At 45.4% G+C, this 13,758-nt stretch overlaps 1 protein-coding gene across 15 annotated transcripts in view; it reads left to right on the top strand.

The window, feature by feature from the left end:
- Positions 1–13,758, top strand: part of NAV1 (neuron navigator 1) — a 268,134-nt gene that overhangs the window by 57,919 nt on the left and 196,457 nt on the right. For 12 of the 15 annotated variants that reach the window (XM_083617268.1, XM_083617271.1, XM_083617285.1 and 9 more), the window contains exons 2-3: positions 6,103–6,964; positions 8,394–8,500. In XM_083617268.1, coding sequence (XP_083473394.1) covers positions 6,132–6,964; positions 8,394–8,500 — 940 coding nt within the window. In that variant the 5' untranslated portion in view covers positions 6,103–6,131. Of the gene's footprint in view, positions 1–1,334; positions 1,748–6,102; positions 6,965–8,393; positions 8,501–13,758 lie in introns of those variants that run through there. The other 3 variants (XM_083617273.1, XM_083617280.1, XM_083617269.1) reach the window with 3 other exon arrangements.

Raw genomic sequence — 13,758 nt, 5'->3', positions numbered from 1 at the left:
GGTGGATGGAAGGCCAGTATAATTAAGCAGTCACTATTAGGGACTGAGAACAATCAAGAGATCTCATCTGGCTGGAGCTGCCTTCAGGTGGAGCCTTAAATACAGCAAACGGAAGGAATTGCTTTGTTGGCCAGGCAAGGCTAGAAGACTATTCAAGTTTTGCCAGTATTGTAGTGGAACATTTTGAAGTGAAACCTGGATGGCGTGGATGAAGCATGGCAAAAACATTGTCAAAAGCATTTTAGAAGGGCAATAAGAGCCAGTATGAATTTTCTTTGAAACAGAGAAAGGCTTGGATGAATTTAATACATTGTTCAAAACAAAAGCAAAGCAAAGCATGCTGTCGTGGTGGTTTCCATGGCTCACCCAGCACTTGCCAGCAGGAGCAGCTGCAAAATTCTGATCTCATTGGAGGCTCTTGTCTATAAAGGAGAAAACTGTGTGTATCCATCAGGGAAACATGTGTCTTCCTCTAAAGAAGGGATGAGGAAGCTGTGGTCCTTCTGATGTTGTTGGACTACAACTCCCATCACCCCCAGGCTGGGACTGGTGGGAGCCTGGAGTCCAGCAGCATCTGTAGAGCCATAAAGCTCCCCATTTTTGCTCAGATTAGCAGCTTCCAGAGTTTAGCTCTGAAATGTAAAATCCTTCCCTGGTACTTGCATGGGAAAGTGTGGGTTTTGTCCGTCAGTATCTAAATGTGAACCAGAAAGAATATAAGACATGTTGCTTCAAGACCTCTGATGGATTTCCTTCGACAATGGTGGTTAAAATGAGTCAGACCCATCCTTGTGGATTACTGGGCCAGGCATGAATTCTGGGCTTAATAATAATAATAATAATAATAATAATAATAATAATAATAATAATTTATACCTCGCCCATCTGGCTGGGTTTCCCCAGCCACTCTGGGTGGCTTCCAATAAAATATTAAAAGTACATTAAAACATCAGTCATTAAAAACTTCCCTAAATTGATTAGACATAAAGTACATAGATATGTGTTATGTGTCATCTGCAGAGAAGAAACTGATGCAGAGATAAGTGGCTCCATAGAATCCTCCGCCTGCCTCTGTATCAGCCATCTCCAACTTGATGCCCTTTAGCTGGTTTGTGTTTGGGTTGTAGTCCAAAACACCTGGAGGGCACCAGGTTGTGGAAGCCTGATCTAAACGATATTGCTCTTCTATAATGATTCTTGCAGAGTGGCAGCACGTGAGGAAATGATCCAGGGAGAAATAGGGCGTCCTTGAAGTGTCATATTATTTTTGTTAAAAAAAGAAAAGAACAAGAGCAAACTTCCTCTAAGGAACTAACCCTCTTTCCTGCCCTTCCAGATGGAGCAAGCTTGGAGCCAAGTCAGCAGCTGGAAGAATAGGCTGACGGGAGGGTTTGGAGATGGAGGGGAAATAAGCAGGGAAGGAAATCTATGTTTGAAAATTTTAAATAAAGCAGAAGAGCTTGGTTGTTAGGGAGCGACTGATGGTCTGAGAAGTGTGACAAGGGCAGCCCACGCTTGCATCAGAAAGGCTTAGTGCTGTAAATTAGCTTAGCATTGGAGAGGCTGCCTCCCTTCGCTCTGGAATAACGGCTTGGCAGGCAATACAGGATACAGAGCGAGAGAGAGAGAGAGAGAGAGGGATGTTTAGGTCAGCAAACATCTGGTAAGAAATGGGATTTGATTTTGCATTCCTGCACGTAAGGAGCTGCAGCATGTGAGCAGTGGCTGTGTGTAGCCCCAGCTTTGGGTGAGTCTCTGTCTTCCCCCACCCTCCTCCTGTACCTTCTTCTTCCATGCTCTCCCTTCCCAGGGTAATCCACGCTGGGGCTGCAATGCAGGAAGTTTGATGAGAAGGAGCCGAAGAGCAGCAGGCTGCTGCAATGCAGGAAGTCCTGCAATATGGAGAGCCCTTCTGTTGACAGCAGCATAAGCAGCCCCCTGCAGTTGGGTTAGGCTCAAAGCAACATAGAGACCTCTGCTTCCCTCCAGAGGCAAGGGGTGGAGAGGCGGGGCTTTTGAAATGGACCTTTTGTGGGGGTGGGGGACTCTTGTGAGAAGAAAGCGGCCTGAAACAGCACAGCTGAGAATGACAGAATACTGATTATGGCCAAGAGGTGGATGCCCTGTTGCAACAGATTGCAGCAGTTTGTGTTTTTAGGATGCATTCAAATAGCACTTTATCCCTTTCCCTGACATTTCCTTACCTGATAATTTCTTTCATTTTCCATGTCAATTGCTTCCAGGTGGGGGGTGAGGGAATCCGGTTGCAACCCCATTGACTTAGAAATTCGTGGGAGTCTTGCGTTGTCATTTTCCCACAGTTTTCGTGGATTACACCATGGGACGAAATTGGGGCTGTGTCCTGGCATATTCTTCCCCTCCATTATCATGGGTGAATCATGACGGAAGGGAAGAAAGCAGGAGCATAAAGGCTAGCGACTTATCCAGTGTCATGCACTGTTGTGTCACACCCTGCCCACTGGTGTAAATGATGGCATTTCTGGGGAAACGGCACAGTTCCACATTGCAACAGATAATGCAGGGTAAAAGGGACATTAGAAACAGAGACAGCATGCTAGCGTTATAACCTGGAAAATAAATAATCCCCACACCTGCATGCATCCATAAATTTATATCCCACTTTTCTTTTGTCATGGAAACAAAGGTGGTGTGCTTGTGGTTCCCAGGCATCCACTCGTCCATGCACTGGCCAGACCTAGATCTGCTGAGCCTCAGCAAAGGGATCTCCCCATGTACCTTTGGACAGAGCATCCCCTGGAACCAGATGGTGCACATCTCTCTGGAAAGTGACAGCTTTCTATGACGTGTTATCCACCACTTTGCGTTTGATAATGGGATTATTAAATGACTCTCACTCCAGCTCAAAATCTTCTGTAGAATTTATCAATGTTGGTGAAAGAGGTTATTGGTTAACTTTAGGTTGTGAGCTCCTTGGTGCGCCTTATTTGCCTCTTACACTTAATGATGTAAAGTTACTACCATTTTACAGATTGGAAACAGAGACCCACAAAAAGCACAAAATATGTATCACAATTTGTCTTAGAATTTTGGACAAAGAGCACTTTCCTTAAAACATTGTTTGAGGGGTGTTCCTCACCAGCCCAACAATGAACTGGTTGTGTTTGGTGTATTTTGTATCCTGTAAAATCCAGAATCTTCTTTGTTACATTTGCCACCTATAAAGACACTTCACTTTCACATCCCGTCCTCATCTCTGTTCCCAGAATATGTTGCAAACAATTGTGTTGGTGCTGCTCTGATTGACATTATATTTCCTTCCTTTAGCCTGTAAGATTCCTTCCTGTAACTGGAATCTTACATCCAGGGAAGGGCTGGGGCTGGTTGTCTGTCTTTTTCAGTGTCAAATATTTCATTCCCAGTACTCAGTTATTTTAGGGGCTTTCCCCTCTAATCCTTCCCTAATGGAATTAGCCCTCACTCAGTTTTGATAGCAGCATCGATATTCAATCAAGATCATGCGACTTAAAAAAAATTCTCTGAGGAGGAGGAACACACGATTGGTTTACTTAGGTTTTAATGTATATGTTTATATTGCTACATTGCTTATGTTGTTTAGATGTTGTGTTTTAATTTTCGTTATGTAAGAGGCTATTTTATTTTTAAAATAAAGAGCAATATAGACACAAAATAAATCATAATGATATTTGCAGTTATTCTTTATAAGGATGTGAGGCTCCTTCTGAGTAGCAGCAAATCAGAACCAGCTAGAGGACATGTCAAGTTATGTGCAGGTTGTTGCTGTTTTTTGCAGCAGCACCGCCCCCCCCCCATGTTGGTAGCTCTGTTGTGGCAGATAGCAGGCATTGCAGCACTTTCTCTGCTGTATATTGTTGTTAGGAGTAGGGGTGACTGGGAGAATTACAAGCAGAAGTGGGTGGTGGTGGAGGAGAAAGGAAGTAGCAAAAGTGATAGTGGTGCTTCTCTGATAAGTGGTAGGTTTTTACCACTGTAATATCCCACATCCCCTGGAGTGCTGTAGCCTCACTCCAGACATTATGGTTAATCTGCCACTTGGTACTCACTGACATACTGGGTAAAGCGTACAAAGCAGAAGTATCAACAGTAGTGGCCACTTGGCAGCTGCCTGAGGATGCAGGTCCAGGATATGCAGAGTTGCAATCCCTCCCAGCCATGCAGTTAGCAAGTCAAAGGGGCCTGTGCAGTTGGCCCTGCCAGCATGGTTCCTGTTCACAGAAACAGCATATGAGCCCACCATTGAGGAGCAGTCAGTGTGACCCGAGCTTAGAATTACTTGGCTTCATGCTCTGCATCACTCTGAAGATGCTAGACTGACAAGGATGTTACCCGTTGGTTCAGCTGTATCGCACTTGATGCAAATTGACTGGGACCCAGGAGTCACCTAGTGGTAAAGAAAGGCTGGTGGTCTGACAACATATAAGTGAGACGATGTTATGCAGAGATTCACTCCGAGATGGGCCAATGCTGCAGCTCAGTTTAAGGCCCTTTCCCTGCATATCTTGTTCACAGTTTTGAATTTGGGGACATTGATGCCATTTTTCAAAACCATGTCACTTGATCTGTAAATGAGGATAAACAAAATGTGCCTATCAAGCCAAGCTTATCAATGGATGCATGTTTTCAGCCCTGTTTGCAAAAGCATTGCGGTGTCTCCATAACAGTATTAAAGCTGCAGAGGCTGAGTTCTCTGTATTATAGGGGCTCAAAGCCCTGGCCTGGGATAAAAGAGCACATTGCTTGCACAACCCCCACCCCTCCACACCAGGCTAAGCTCCACAGTGTCTATCAGAGCGTCTGCCGGGTGCTCCCGGCAGCAGGATTTCCAGTGGAGTGAAATAGTATTTTGAGCCAGCTGTGGTTGGCAGGGTTCCCGGCTTCAGCCAGAGGTTTGTAATGCAAAAGAGTTCCTAGAGCCAGGACGGGTCTCTGTGCCACATCTGTCCTGAGTTTCAGGCAGATCTGCTGGTAGTACTGCAACCAGCAATCTGAACCAGGAAGGTTAAGAAATAGTTCATTTCATTACTTGGTTACTTAAAATTGCTTCTGATTTCCCCTGGTTATTTACAACATCAGAGGAATAAATGGAAGATAACAACACTGGGTGTCTATGTAGAGGAGGGCACTGAAAAAACCCCACGTTATGTTGTCCAGTGATGCGGGTTTTCTGGCAGTGATGCTCTCAAAGGAGAACTTTAGAGCAGATGTCCAAGGTCCCCATTCAACAGAAAGAGCAGGAGGGCTCCCAATTGCAACAAAGCCGGCTTAGCACATTTTGAAGTGAAATAATACACCTCGCCAACTAAAGGGGAGTTGGGAATCAATAAAGCCCCTTTAATGCTGTTTAATGCTGTTTTTGGAGGGACACGGGTGGTGCTGTGGGTAAAACCTCAGCGCCTAGGACTTGCCGATCACACGGTCGGCGGTTCGAATCCCTGCGGCGGGGTGCGCTCCCGTCGTTCGGTCCCAGCGCCTGCCAACCTTGCAGTTCGAAAGCACCTCCGGGTGCAAGTAGATAAATAGGGACCGCTTACCAGCGGGAAGGTAAACGGCGTTCCGTGTGCTGCGCTGGCTCGCCAGATGCAGCTTGTCACGCTGGCCACGTGACCCGGAAGTGTCTGCGGACAGCGCTGGCTCCCGGCCTATAGAGTGAGATGACCGCACAACCCTAGAGTCTGGCAAGACTGGCCTGAACGGGCAGGGGTACCTTTACCTTTACCTTTAATGCTGTTTAAATTCAACCAAATTCAAATCTTTACTTGGAAATCTTCCTTACTGAAATATGTGTAGATGTTTTAAGACACGACGCAGCTTGACAGCACACATTTCCCTTACATTGTTTAAGCATAAAGAAGAAAATGAAAGCACCAAAGAGTGCCAACATGCTAATTTTAGTACATCAAAACAATGGTTTCAAGTTGAATTAATGCTCAGTGAAAACGGAGCTGGGGAGAGGTTTTCACTTGGCAAATCTGACGCTTAGTCCTGTAAAGCAAGACTCAGGGTGGTGTACTGGGATAGAGAGAGCCTTGGCTGTGGAAGCTGTAGCCTCTGCTTAACTTCCTCTGCTTTTCTCTCCCTCAGATTGATCCTCCTTCAACCAGGCCTTGCTGATGATGAATGGAACAGCCAATGTGAACGCAGCTGGACGAAGCCATTATGCCTCCTCTATACCTGTTCCCAGAGCTGCATCACACAGCAAGATACACACCCTGGCAGCATCGCCCAAATTGCCCCCAAGGCAGAACAGTGTGGGAGCTGTTCCCTCGCAGAGGGCATCATCACCCAGGACAGGGAAGGGGCTGGTTAGCTCGAGCAATGGAGCTCCAAAAGGATCCAAGCAAAAGCTGGTCCCAAAGACTCCTGCAGCTGCAAGCCCTGGGCAGGAGAAATCGGAAGCGTCTGAGAGCCATGGTGGGTCAGATGGAATAGACTCCAGCCTCAGCCTGAGCATGGTGTCTGGCTGTAGCAGTCCCCGGGGGATGCAGAGGTCCAGCTCCAGAACTACTGGGGCAACTAAGAAAGCTGCTGTTCAAGCAACTGAGAGAAGCAAGGACACCACAAAACATGGGGAAGACAGTAGCAGCCGCGGTGCCAAGAAGGGTCTTGGGAAGCCCAGTACAATTCCTGAACCTGCAAAAACCTCTCACCTCCCAGGAAAGAGCCCTTCCTATCTCAGCTTGTATAGTGAGACTTTGTTGTCCAGGTCTTCAGAGGGATCCACCACAAAGAGGCCTCAGAGTTGTCCTGTAAAAGGTCAGTGGGCCTCAGAATCCAACGGGAAAGGAAGTGGAACGTCTAAGCCAGAGGAAAAACCTCAGGTGATCTCACTGGACACAAGCAACCTCAATAAGGGCCCTGTGCTGCACACTGGGCCTATCAGTTTTTCCTCTGTGCCTCAACACAACCATCCCATCATGGCCACGGTAGCCCCATTCCATTATCGGTAAGTATCAGTCTGTAAAATTATAGGCAAATGTTCCTGGAGCTGCGTGTCTATAGCACCAGCTTAAAGGATGGTGGAGGTCCTGGCTTGCTTCCTTTCCACCACAGTGCTAATGAAGGTGTCATAGGAGAAAGCAATCTCCTTACACATCCTGATTGTTAAGATAAAGGTTAGCATTTCATCAGATATGCAGGATGTACAAGCCAAAGGTGGCTAAAAAGGTTTAGTAACAAGAGACCCAGCTCCCTTTTGGAGCCTAGAGCTAAGTAGATAGATATAGGGCCAAATGTGTAAAACCAAAGAGATTTGAATGTAGTAAAATGTTTGCATGATTGCTTCCCTGTGCACCCAAGTCACCCAACATTTATCTTATTACTGCTCAACCATCTCGTGTTGACTTTGATGAGTCACAGTAAAAGTGTATTGAGTTTTTTAGCTCAAGGTACACAGTGCAACAGTTAGTTGTATGACTGCTTCACCACATGCCAAGCTTAGTACAGCTTCATTCAGCTAAAATCTTAAGTATGCCAGTTGAATCATGTGGGTTGAACCACCTGGTGTCCACCAGATGTTTTGGACTACAGGTCCCATCACTCTCAGATAGCATGGCCAATAGTCAAAGGTGATAGGAGTTGTGGTCCATAACGTCAGGAGATCACCAGCTTGGAGAAAACTACTTTAGGTCAAGGAGGTTGGTGCCTCCTGGAGAAGCCACTCAACAGTCCTGTACTGATGATGCTCTGGGTGTGCTAATATGGAAGGACAGGACTCAGGAGAATAATTGCAGAGTGGAAGCTGGATCAAGGTGAGGATTATAATGTACATAGACAATTTGTGGGATAACTCAGGTAGGGATTGAGGGATGAGAATGCTATTGTTCCCCCAGACAATCACATGCAGTTGTGGTTGCTGTTGTACAGATCAGGATTGCCATCACAGCAAAACTTCATAAGAAGTGTAGAACTAAATTGTCTCATGTTCCTTTGTGTTGTGGTCTGACATGAAATAGAGCTGCTCTGCTTAGTTCACCTTAAGCATGAATTTGATCATTGGCAAATTATTTAACACTAGTTCTCCACCATCATGTTGTTCACTGTGAGTGAATTACATGTTCACTTCCAGCTACGCTTCACTCCTGAGATGGACCAGCCCAGTCTGAATGTCCCAGCTGTCCAAAGTCAAGCTTTTTGGACAATTACTGCACCCAGGTTTACCAAGTAGTCTTGCACCCAGACATTGGTGAAGGCTGGCCTCACCCAGCTGCCTAGATGGGATGTATAGGAGCTGTTATGGCAGCTGTTTCTTTGTGAATGAGGGACTGAACAATGGATTGAACTATAAGGAACCGTCCATGCAATTTGCTCATGTAGCCGAACATACAAGTGAGTATGTAGAGTGACTGACTTGATGCGCTTCCTCTGCCTACTAGGCGACAGGGTGAGAAAGAGAGGAGCAGCTCATCTAAAGAGGAGTCTGCATGTGAAGAGCAGCAGCCCAACCTTACTGAAGGGCCTGAACATGGATTGAGAAACATGGGTAAGTGGAAAAATTGGAGAGATCCCTTCCTCGTGAGGAAGGAAAGGCAGCCAGTGGATCAGAGTGCATGACATACGGTTGGCTGCAGAGGGAGGTGGGTCTGCTTTTATGTATCAGGTTGTAGGTGTTGGTAGCCACCGATGTAGACATTGTTGAACAACCACATATCAGTTGATTTGCAGGGTGGGGAATAAACACAATGGAAATCCCATGCTTTCTAGACTTAAATCCAAGGTTTTGGATTTAGGGGGGGAACCACCAAAAGTTTTGGTCTCTTTCTCTTTGCTTATCTTGAGAAGAGTATTCATCATGTCCTCTGAATGAGCAAACCATTCTTCTTTAAGGGAAGAATTCAACACGGTGTTAAGGAGATGGTTCCATCAGCACAAGCAATTCTTCCCCCTTCCAAGGCTTCCACACAAGACTGCAGTCTCCCCACAGCTGCTTTTTAAAATTTTGACTTGTGATTGTCAACTGCATGGCATCTGTAGTTTCACCTTAAGATGGATGACTCAGGGCAGATGATAAGGATTATGGAGGACACAGCACTGGTATTATGTAAATATACAGTCCAGTTTAAAATGTCTATCGAGTGAGTTTGAGATGCCTGTAAACCTAAAGAATCCCCCACCCAACATTGCGATGGTGATGTCTGTGGGGAAGTTACTATGATCACAATGTAAAACCACAAACATCTCAAATGCAATGGGTAGACCAAATCATTCATATACTTAGTATGAATGAGGGTAACCCTATGTCTGCATTCAGACTGGTATATGGTTTGAATCAGGCTTTGAATATATTCTTGTCTGAGGATAATACTGCTATAGTTTGCTTCAAACCATGGGAAATACAAATCTCCTCTGTGTTGACCAGGATAATGTGATGGAGATGTTTATTGGTTTCTTACATATACAATCTGTTTTATGTAATGTTATTAAAGAAAGGATTGCTTAATTTTATCCTAATTTGGTAGGCGGTTAGTGGTCGTTCTTATGTATATGGACAATATGGTTTTTCTCTCACATACTCCTAGATGTTCTCATCGGTTGCTGTCCCATCTTGGGACATCCCGTTTAATGCAGGGAGAGGGTATCTGTGACCCTCCAGATGTTGCTGGACTCCGGCTCCCAACAGTCCCAGCTAGTATGGCCAATGGTCAGGGATGATGGTCCAGCCATAAGACTTCCTGATTTAGAGAGTGGTGTAACAATCAGCTGCGACAAAAACCCTGTACTGGTAATTAATAGAACCTTTTCTTCAAAGCACAAACGGGGACAATGAATGGACACTACTGTGAGGTTGTGGGGTTTAATTATGACTACAATCCTAAACAGACGTGGTGGGCAAGTTCCGCTGAACACAACGGGATTTACTTCTAAATAAACATGTATAGCTTTGTACTGTAGGGAGTACTTCCATTGTCCTGTTAAGTGAAGGCTTACATATTAAAGATATACTGGTAATATTCTTATCACATGGGTCAATGTAAGGTGTTTTCAAGTTTGCTGTAACATTTGGAGGGAACAGGAAGCACCCAGCCTATAGGATATCCAGCATCAAAGTTATGACACAGCTTAATATGGAGCTGAAATATTGCGTAATATTTAACAGCAGCACCTGTGATTGCTATGACGGTGAAAGTCAGATGCAGCGATGATGATGCAGTGGTGGTGAAAGTCACATATATCAATCTCAGTTAAAGCGAAGACCACTCTAGCAGCATTAAAATATTAGTGTAAGGTTTGTGGTTCATCATTATCATGATTGCCATTTCAGAAGCGAAATATATTGGTGAAAGTCATTGCCTGTGATTGAATAATATTAAGTGCTTCCAGGAATAGCCTCAAGTTCTAGTCTTGCATTGTTAAGCGGAGAAGCAATGTATTAAGGAGCTGAGGATGTGGATCACTGAAAGGATTTAATTTTAAGAAAAGAATTCCCCTAAATTCATTCTCTCCTTAGAATTGGGCTCAATTATTACTAAGCGGCTCTTTCAAACTCAATAAAATAAAACTCAATTTGTCAATAAAATATTCCAGGACACCATACTGTTGTCAGTTACACCAGTGTAAGGTTGGATCTTCCTCCTCAGTTTCATTTTATTCATGACTGCCAGGGCTGGCCCATACCATTTTGCTGCCTGAAGTACTGGCAAAATCAACTATACACCTTACCTGTAAGTGAGGCCCGTTCTTAACTCTGAGTAGACAGACATAGGATTGTGCTGTAAATATCCTGGAGTTATAGTGACATGTTAGATTGGTTGATGAAGGATTATTTATATCAATTTTGACCCTTATAGCTGAATGAAACAGCAGTTACAGTGAAGGCTCCATCAAAAATTCCTTTTTATGTTGACAAAGTATGCTTTGTATCTCAAGACTGATAGCAAGATACAGACAAAAAGAGGATGAAGAACCAAAGTTATAGAGAACATGAATTTGCAATGTAGCAGGATAATCAAAGTCCATTTTCCTAGTTTACTCCCCAAATGTTTTGCAAAATTTTGGTGTGCAGTGCACTCCAGTCTCTTTCATCTACCTATTCAGTTATTTTAGATCTTGATAGACAACTGGATTGACATCCCTTCTGCAAGGGAAATTCTAGGTGGTTTCTGTGCAATAAATGTGCATTTTGTTGTGCTGTGCCCAGACACCTTTGCTCAAGAAAAACATTACCGTTGCAGGATATTGTTTTGGTATTCCACATATTCCATACCCCGCAAGTATTCCAGAAAAAAGGGATACACAGTATGGTGGCCATTTTGAGGGCTGCGATCTTGCACGATTTTTCACTGAGATCTCGCCCCCCAGAGTATTCCCCCCTGAAAAAACACAGAGCCATGATCTTGCGCAGTACCCCAAAATGCATGATTTTGGGCACTGTGATCTCAAACGGGTCGCATGACTCGTGCGAAAGCACAGACAGGAAATTGCGTGTCCTGGTTTTTGAGACTCAATATGTTGGATCGTATGATACATGTTCTTGGATGCAACACTCATCTTGCTCCCCTCCCCTTTGAAATACTGCACATGCTGTGCTTGTCCTCTATAGCGACTGCAAGATCCTTTAAAATTTTTGTTTTCTTTTTTAATGGGATAGAGTTTCATGGGATAAGTCTGAGCCATGGCATTTCACATTTTCAAATGTTAACCAACTGCCTAAATCTTTGGTGTGAATATCTTTCATGGTGGTGTGGGGAACCAGCACGGATGTCAGTGGCCAGGCAAAATTGAGTGACTGCTTTTCCTAGGATTTGGGAGGCTGATTGCTGGGATCTGCCTCCTTCTGCATTTGCATGAAAACTTCTTGTGAGCCCAGTTCAGCAGCTCCAGAGGGGGGTCATTATAGCAAGTGGCGTTACTGGGCTGCAATGGAATTAGTCCCACTAGGGCGCAGGATGCAAATCCCCCTTTGGGCCTCTCAGGAAAAGAATGGGCAGCACGTGTGCTGTTAACAGGATTATGGGCCCATTCAGGAGCTTTACGGGAAAGGACTCCCTGGTGGGAAGAAATGGGAAGAGAGAAGTTGATTCAGCCAGATATGCTCAGTGCTTGAATTATGAGGGGTTCATAACAAAACCCCAACCTCTCATTTCTCCCCCTGTTTCCAAATATCTGAGAGGCTGTCTCCCTCCCTACAGAGCCTCTTGGGTGCTAAAATGGGCAGTGGTGGCCCTATTGGCGGCTCTGTCACCCTCAAAAGCTCAGGGTGGTGGCAGGGGTGGCCCAGGAGAGAGCATTCTCTGGAGCAGCCCCCAAGTTATGAAACTGATTACTTCTTTGTGCGCCTCCTCCACAAGATGTCTGGAGAGTGGCAACACGAGAACAGATCTTTTCTGCAGTGGTTCCCCATTTGTGGAATGCTCTCCCCCAGGGAGGTTTGGCTGGTGCCTTTATTATATACCTTTAGACTTGAAAAGGGATCCTTAGCTATAAGTCATAGTTGAGGATTCCATTCCCTTGGGAGATAATCAGTCAGGGGCTGCATGTTGGCAATAAGCAGGGTGGTGAATGGGGGCCTCTCCTTCTCTCTCTTTATGCAACCCCCACTTCTTCTTTCTCTCTCTTTCTGACACCTCTACTCCTTCTTCCTCCTTGCTCAGAAGGCTGCTGGGAAAGAGGCAGATCGTCCTTGCCAGATGTGTTTCTCCTCTCCTCATTTCATCATTTCACCCATTTTGGCTCACCCCTACCCCATCCAGCCTCCCACATCTGTACGAAATTAGGCTGATGGCCACACGAGATGCCCATCCTTGCTATAGATGGTCAGCACACAAAACTGCCCCCATCTTGGGTTATCAGGATCTGACCTGCTGCCTTTGGAGGGTGTGGTGTCCTACAAACTGAAGGCGCAGAGTGGAAGTGTAGTGCTCACCTGCTTTGCTAGTGCCTAGCCTTTTCTCTTCCCGTGTCTAGCACTGCAGCAAATAAGGATACCTTGTTCTCCAGTACGAGGACAGAGGCAGATGGATTGCCAGGCACTTATCCTGTGCTGCTAGTAACCTGACTGCTTTGACAGATGGGAGCTCTGGAGTCAGTTCCTGAGATGGCGGGTCATGTCACGACCAATGCACTGGAGGGGCGGGAGCGCCAAATCATTATTGGAGGAGCCGGCTGGGTGGGCGGGAGGGGAGAAAGGGCCGCAACGTGCCTAATGGCATGAAATGCACTAGAGGTGAAAGAGAGGGCAGATGGTGCTTTCCACAAGTGATGCCTTATATGCATTCAGCTCAAAGGCACACTGCACAATATTCCAGGTCTCCTGTGATCTCAGTGACCAGCTAGGAAGGAATGGCTGTGTGAAAGCAAGGCGGAGGGGCAGCAACACAGCTCATCATTTGCCATTAGCAATTGCAGAAGTAGGCAGTGCGGGTGGCGTCTTGTGATCCGTCGCCTATTGTTCTCTCTCCTGCTTTTCCACACAGGCCCTCCAGGCAGGAAGAGCTGGGTAAGCAATTGGTTTTAAACTGTTGTTGGTTTTTATGGATAGCGTGGTTTTTATTATAGCATTGGGCTTTCTTTTTTATTGCAAGCCCCCTTGAATATTTTATTGAAGGCAACATAAATAAACAACACAAATAACAAATAAGTAAGATCTGAACGTGGAAACACAGGAAAATGCATTACGTTAAGCTAGGCCTACTGGGTCACATAGCACAGTACTGCAGGGGGCGCCAGCCTTTCTGGATGTATGGGCACACCTGAAAGCTTGAGAAACTGTTGTGTCTACATGACCAACACCGGAATGGCAGC

Source organism: Podarcis filfolensis, assembly GCF_964270895.1.
Source record: "Podarcis filfolensis genome assembly, chromosome: 6".
In the NCBI taxonomy this organism is placed as follows: Eukaryota; Metazoa; Chordata; class Lepidosauria; order Squamata; family Lacertidae; genus Podarcis; species Podarcis filfolensis.
This window is presented reverse-complemented; position numbering and strand designations above follow the sequence as displayed.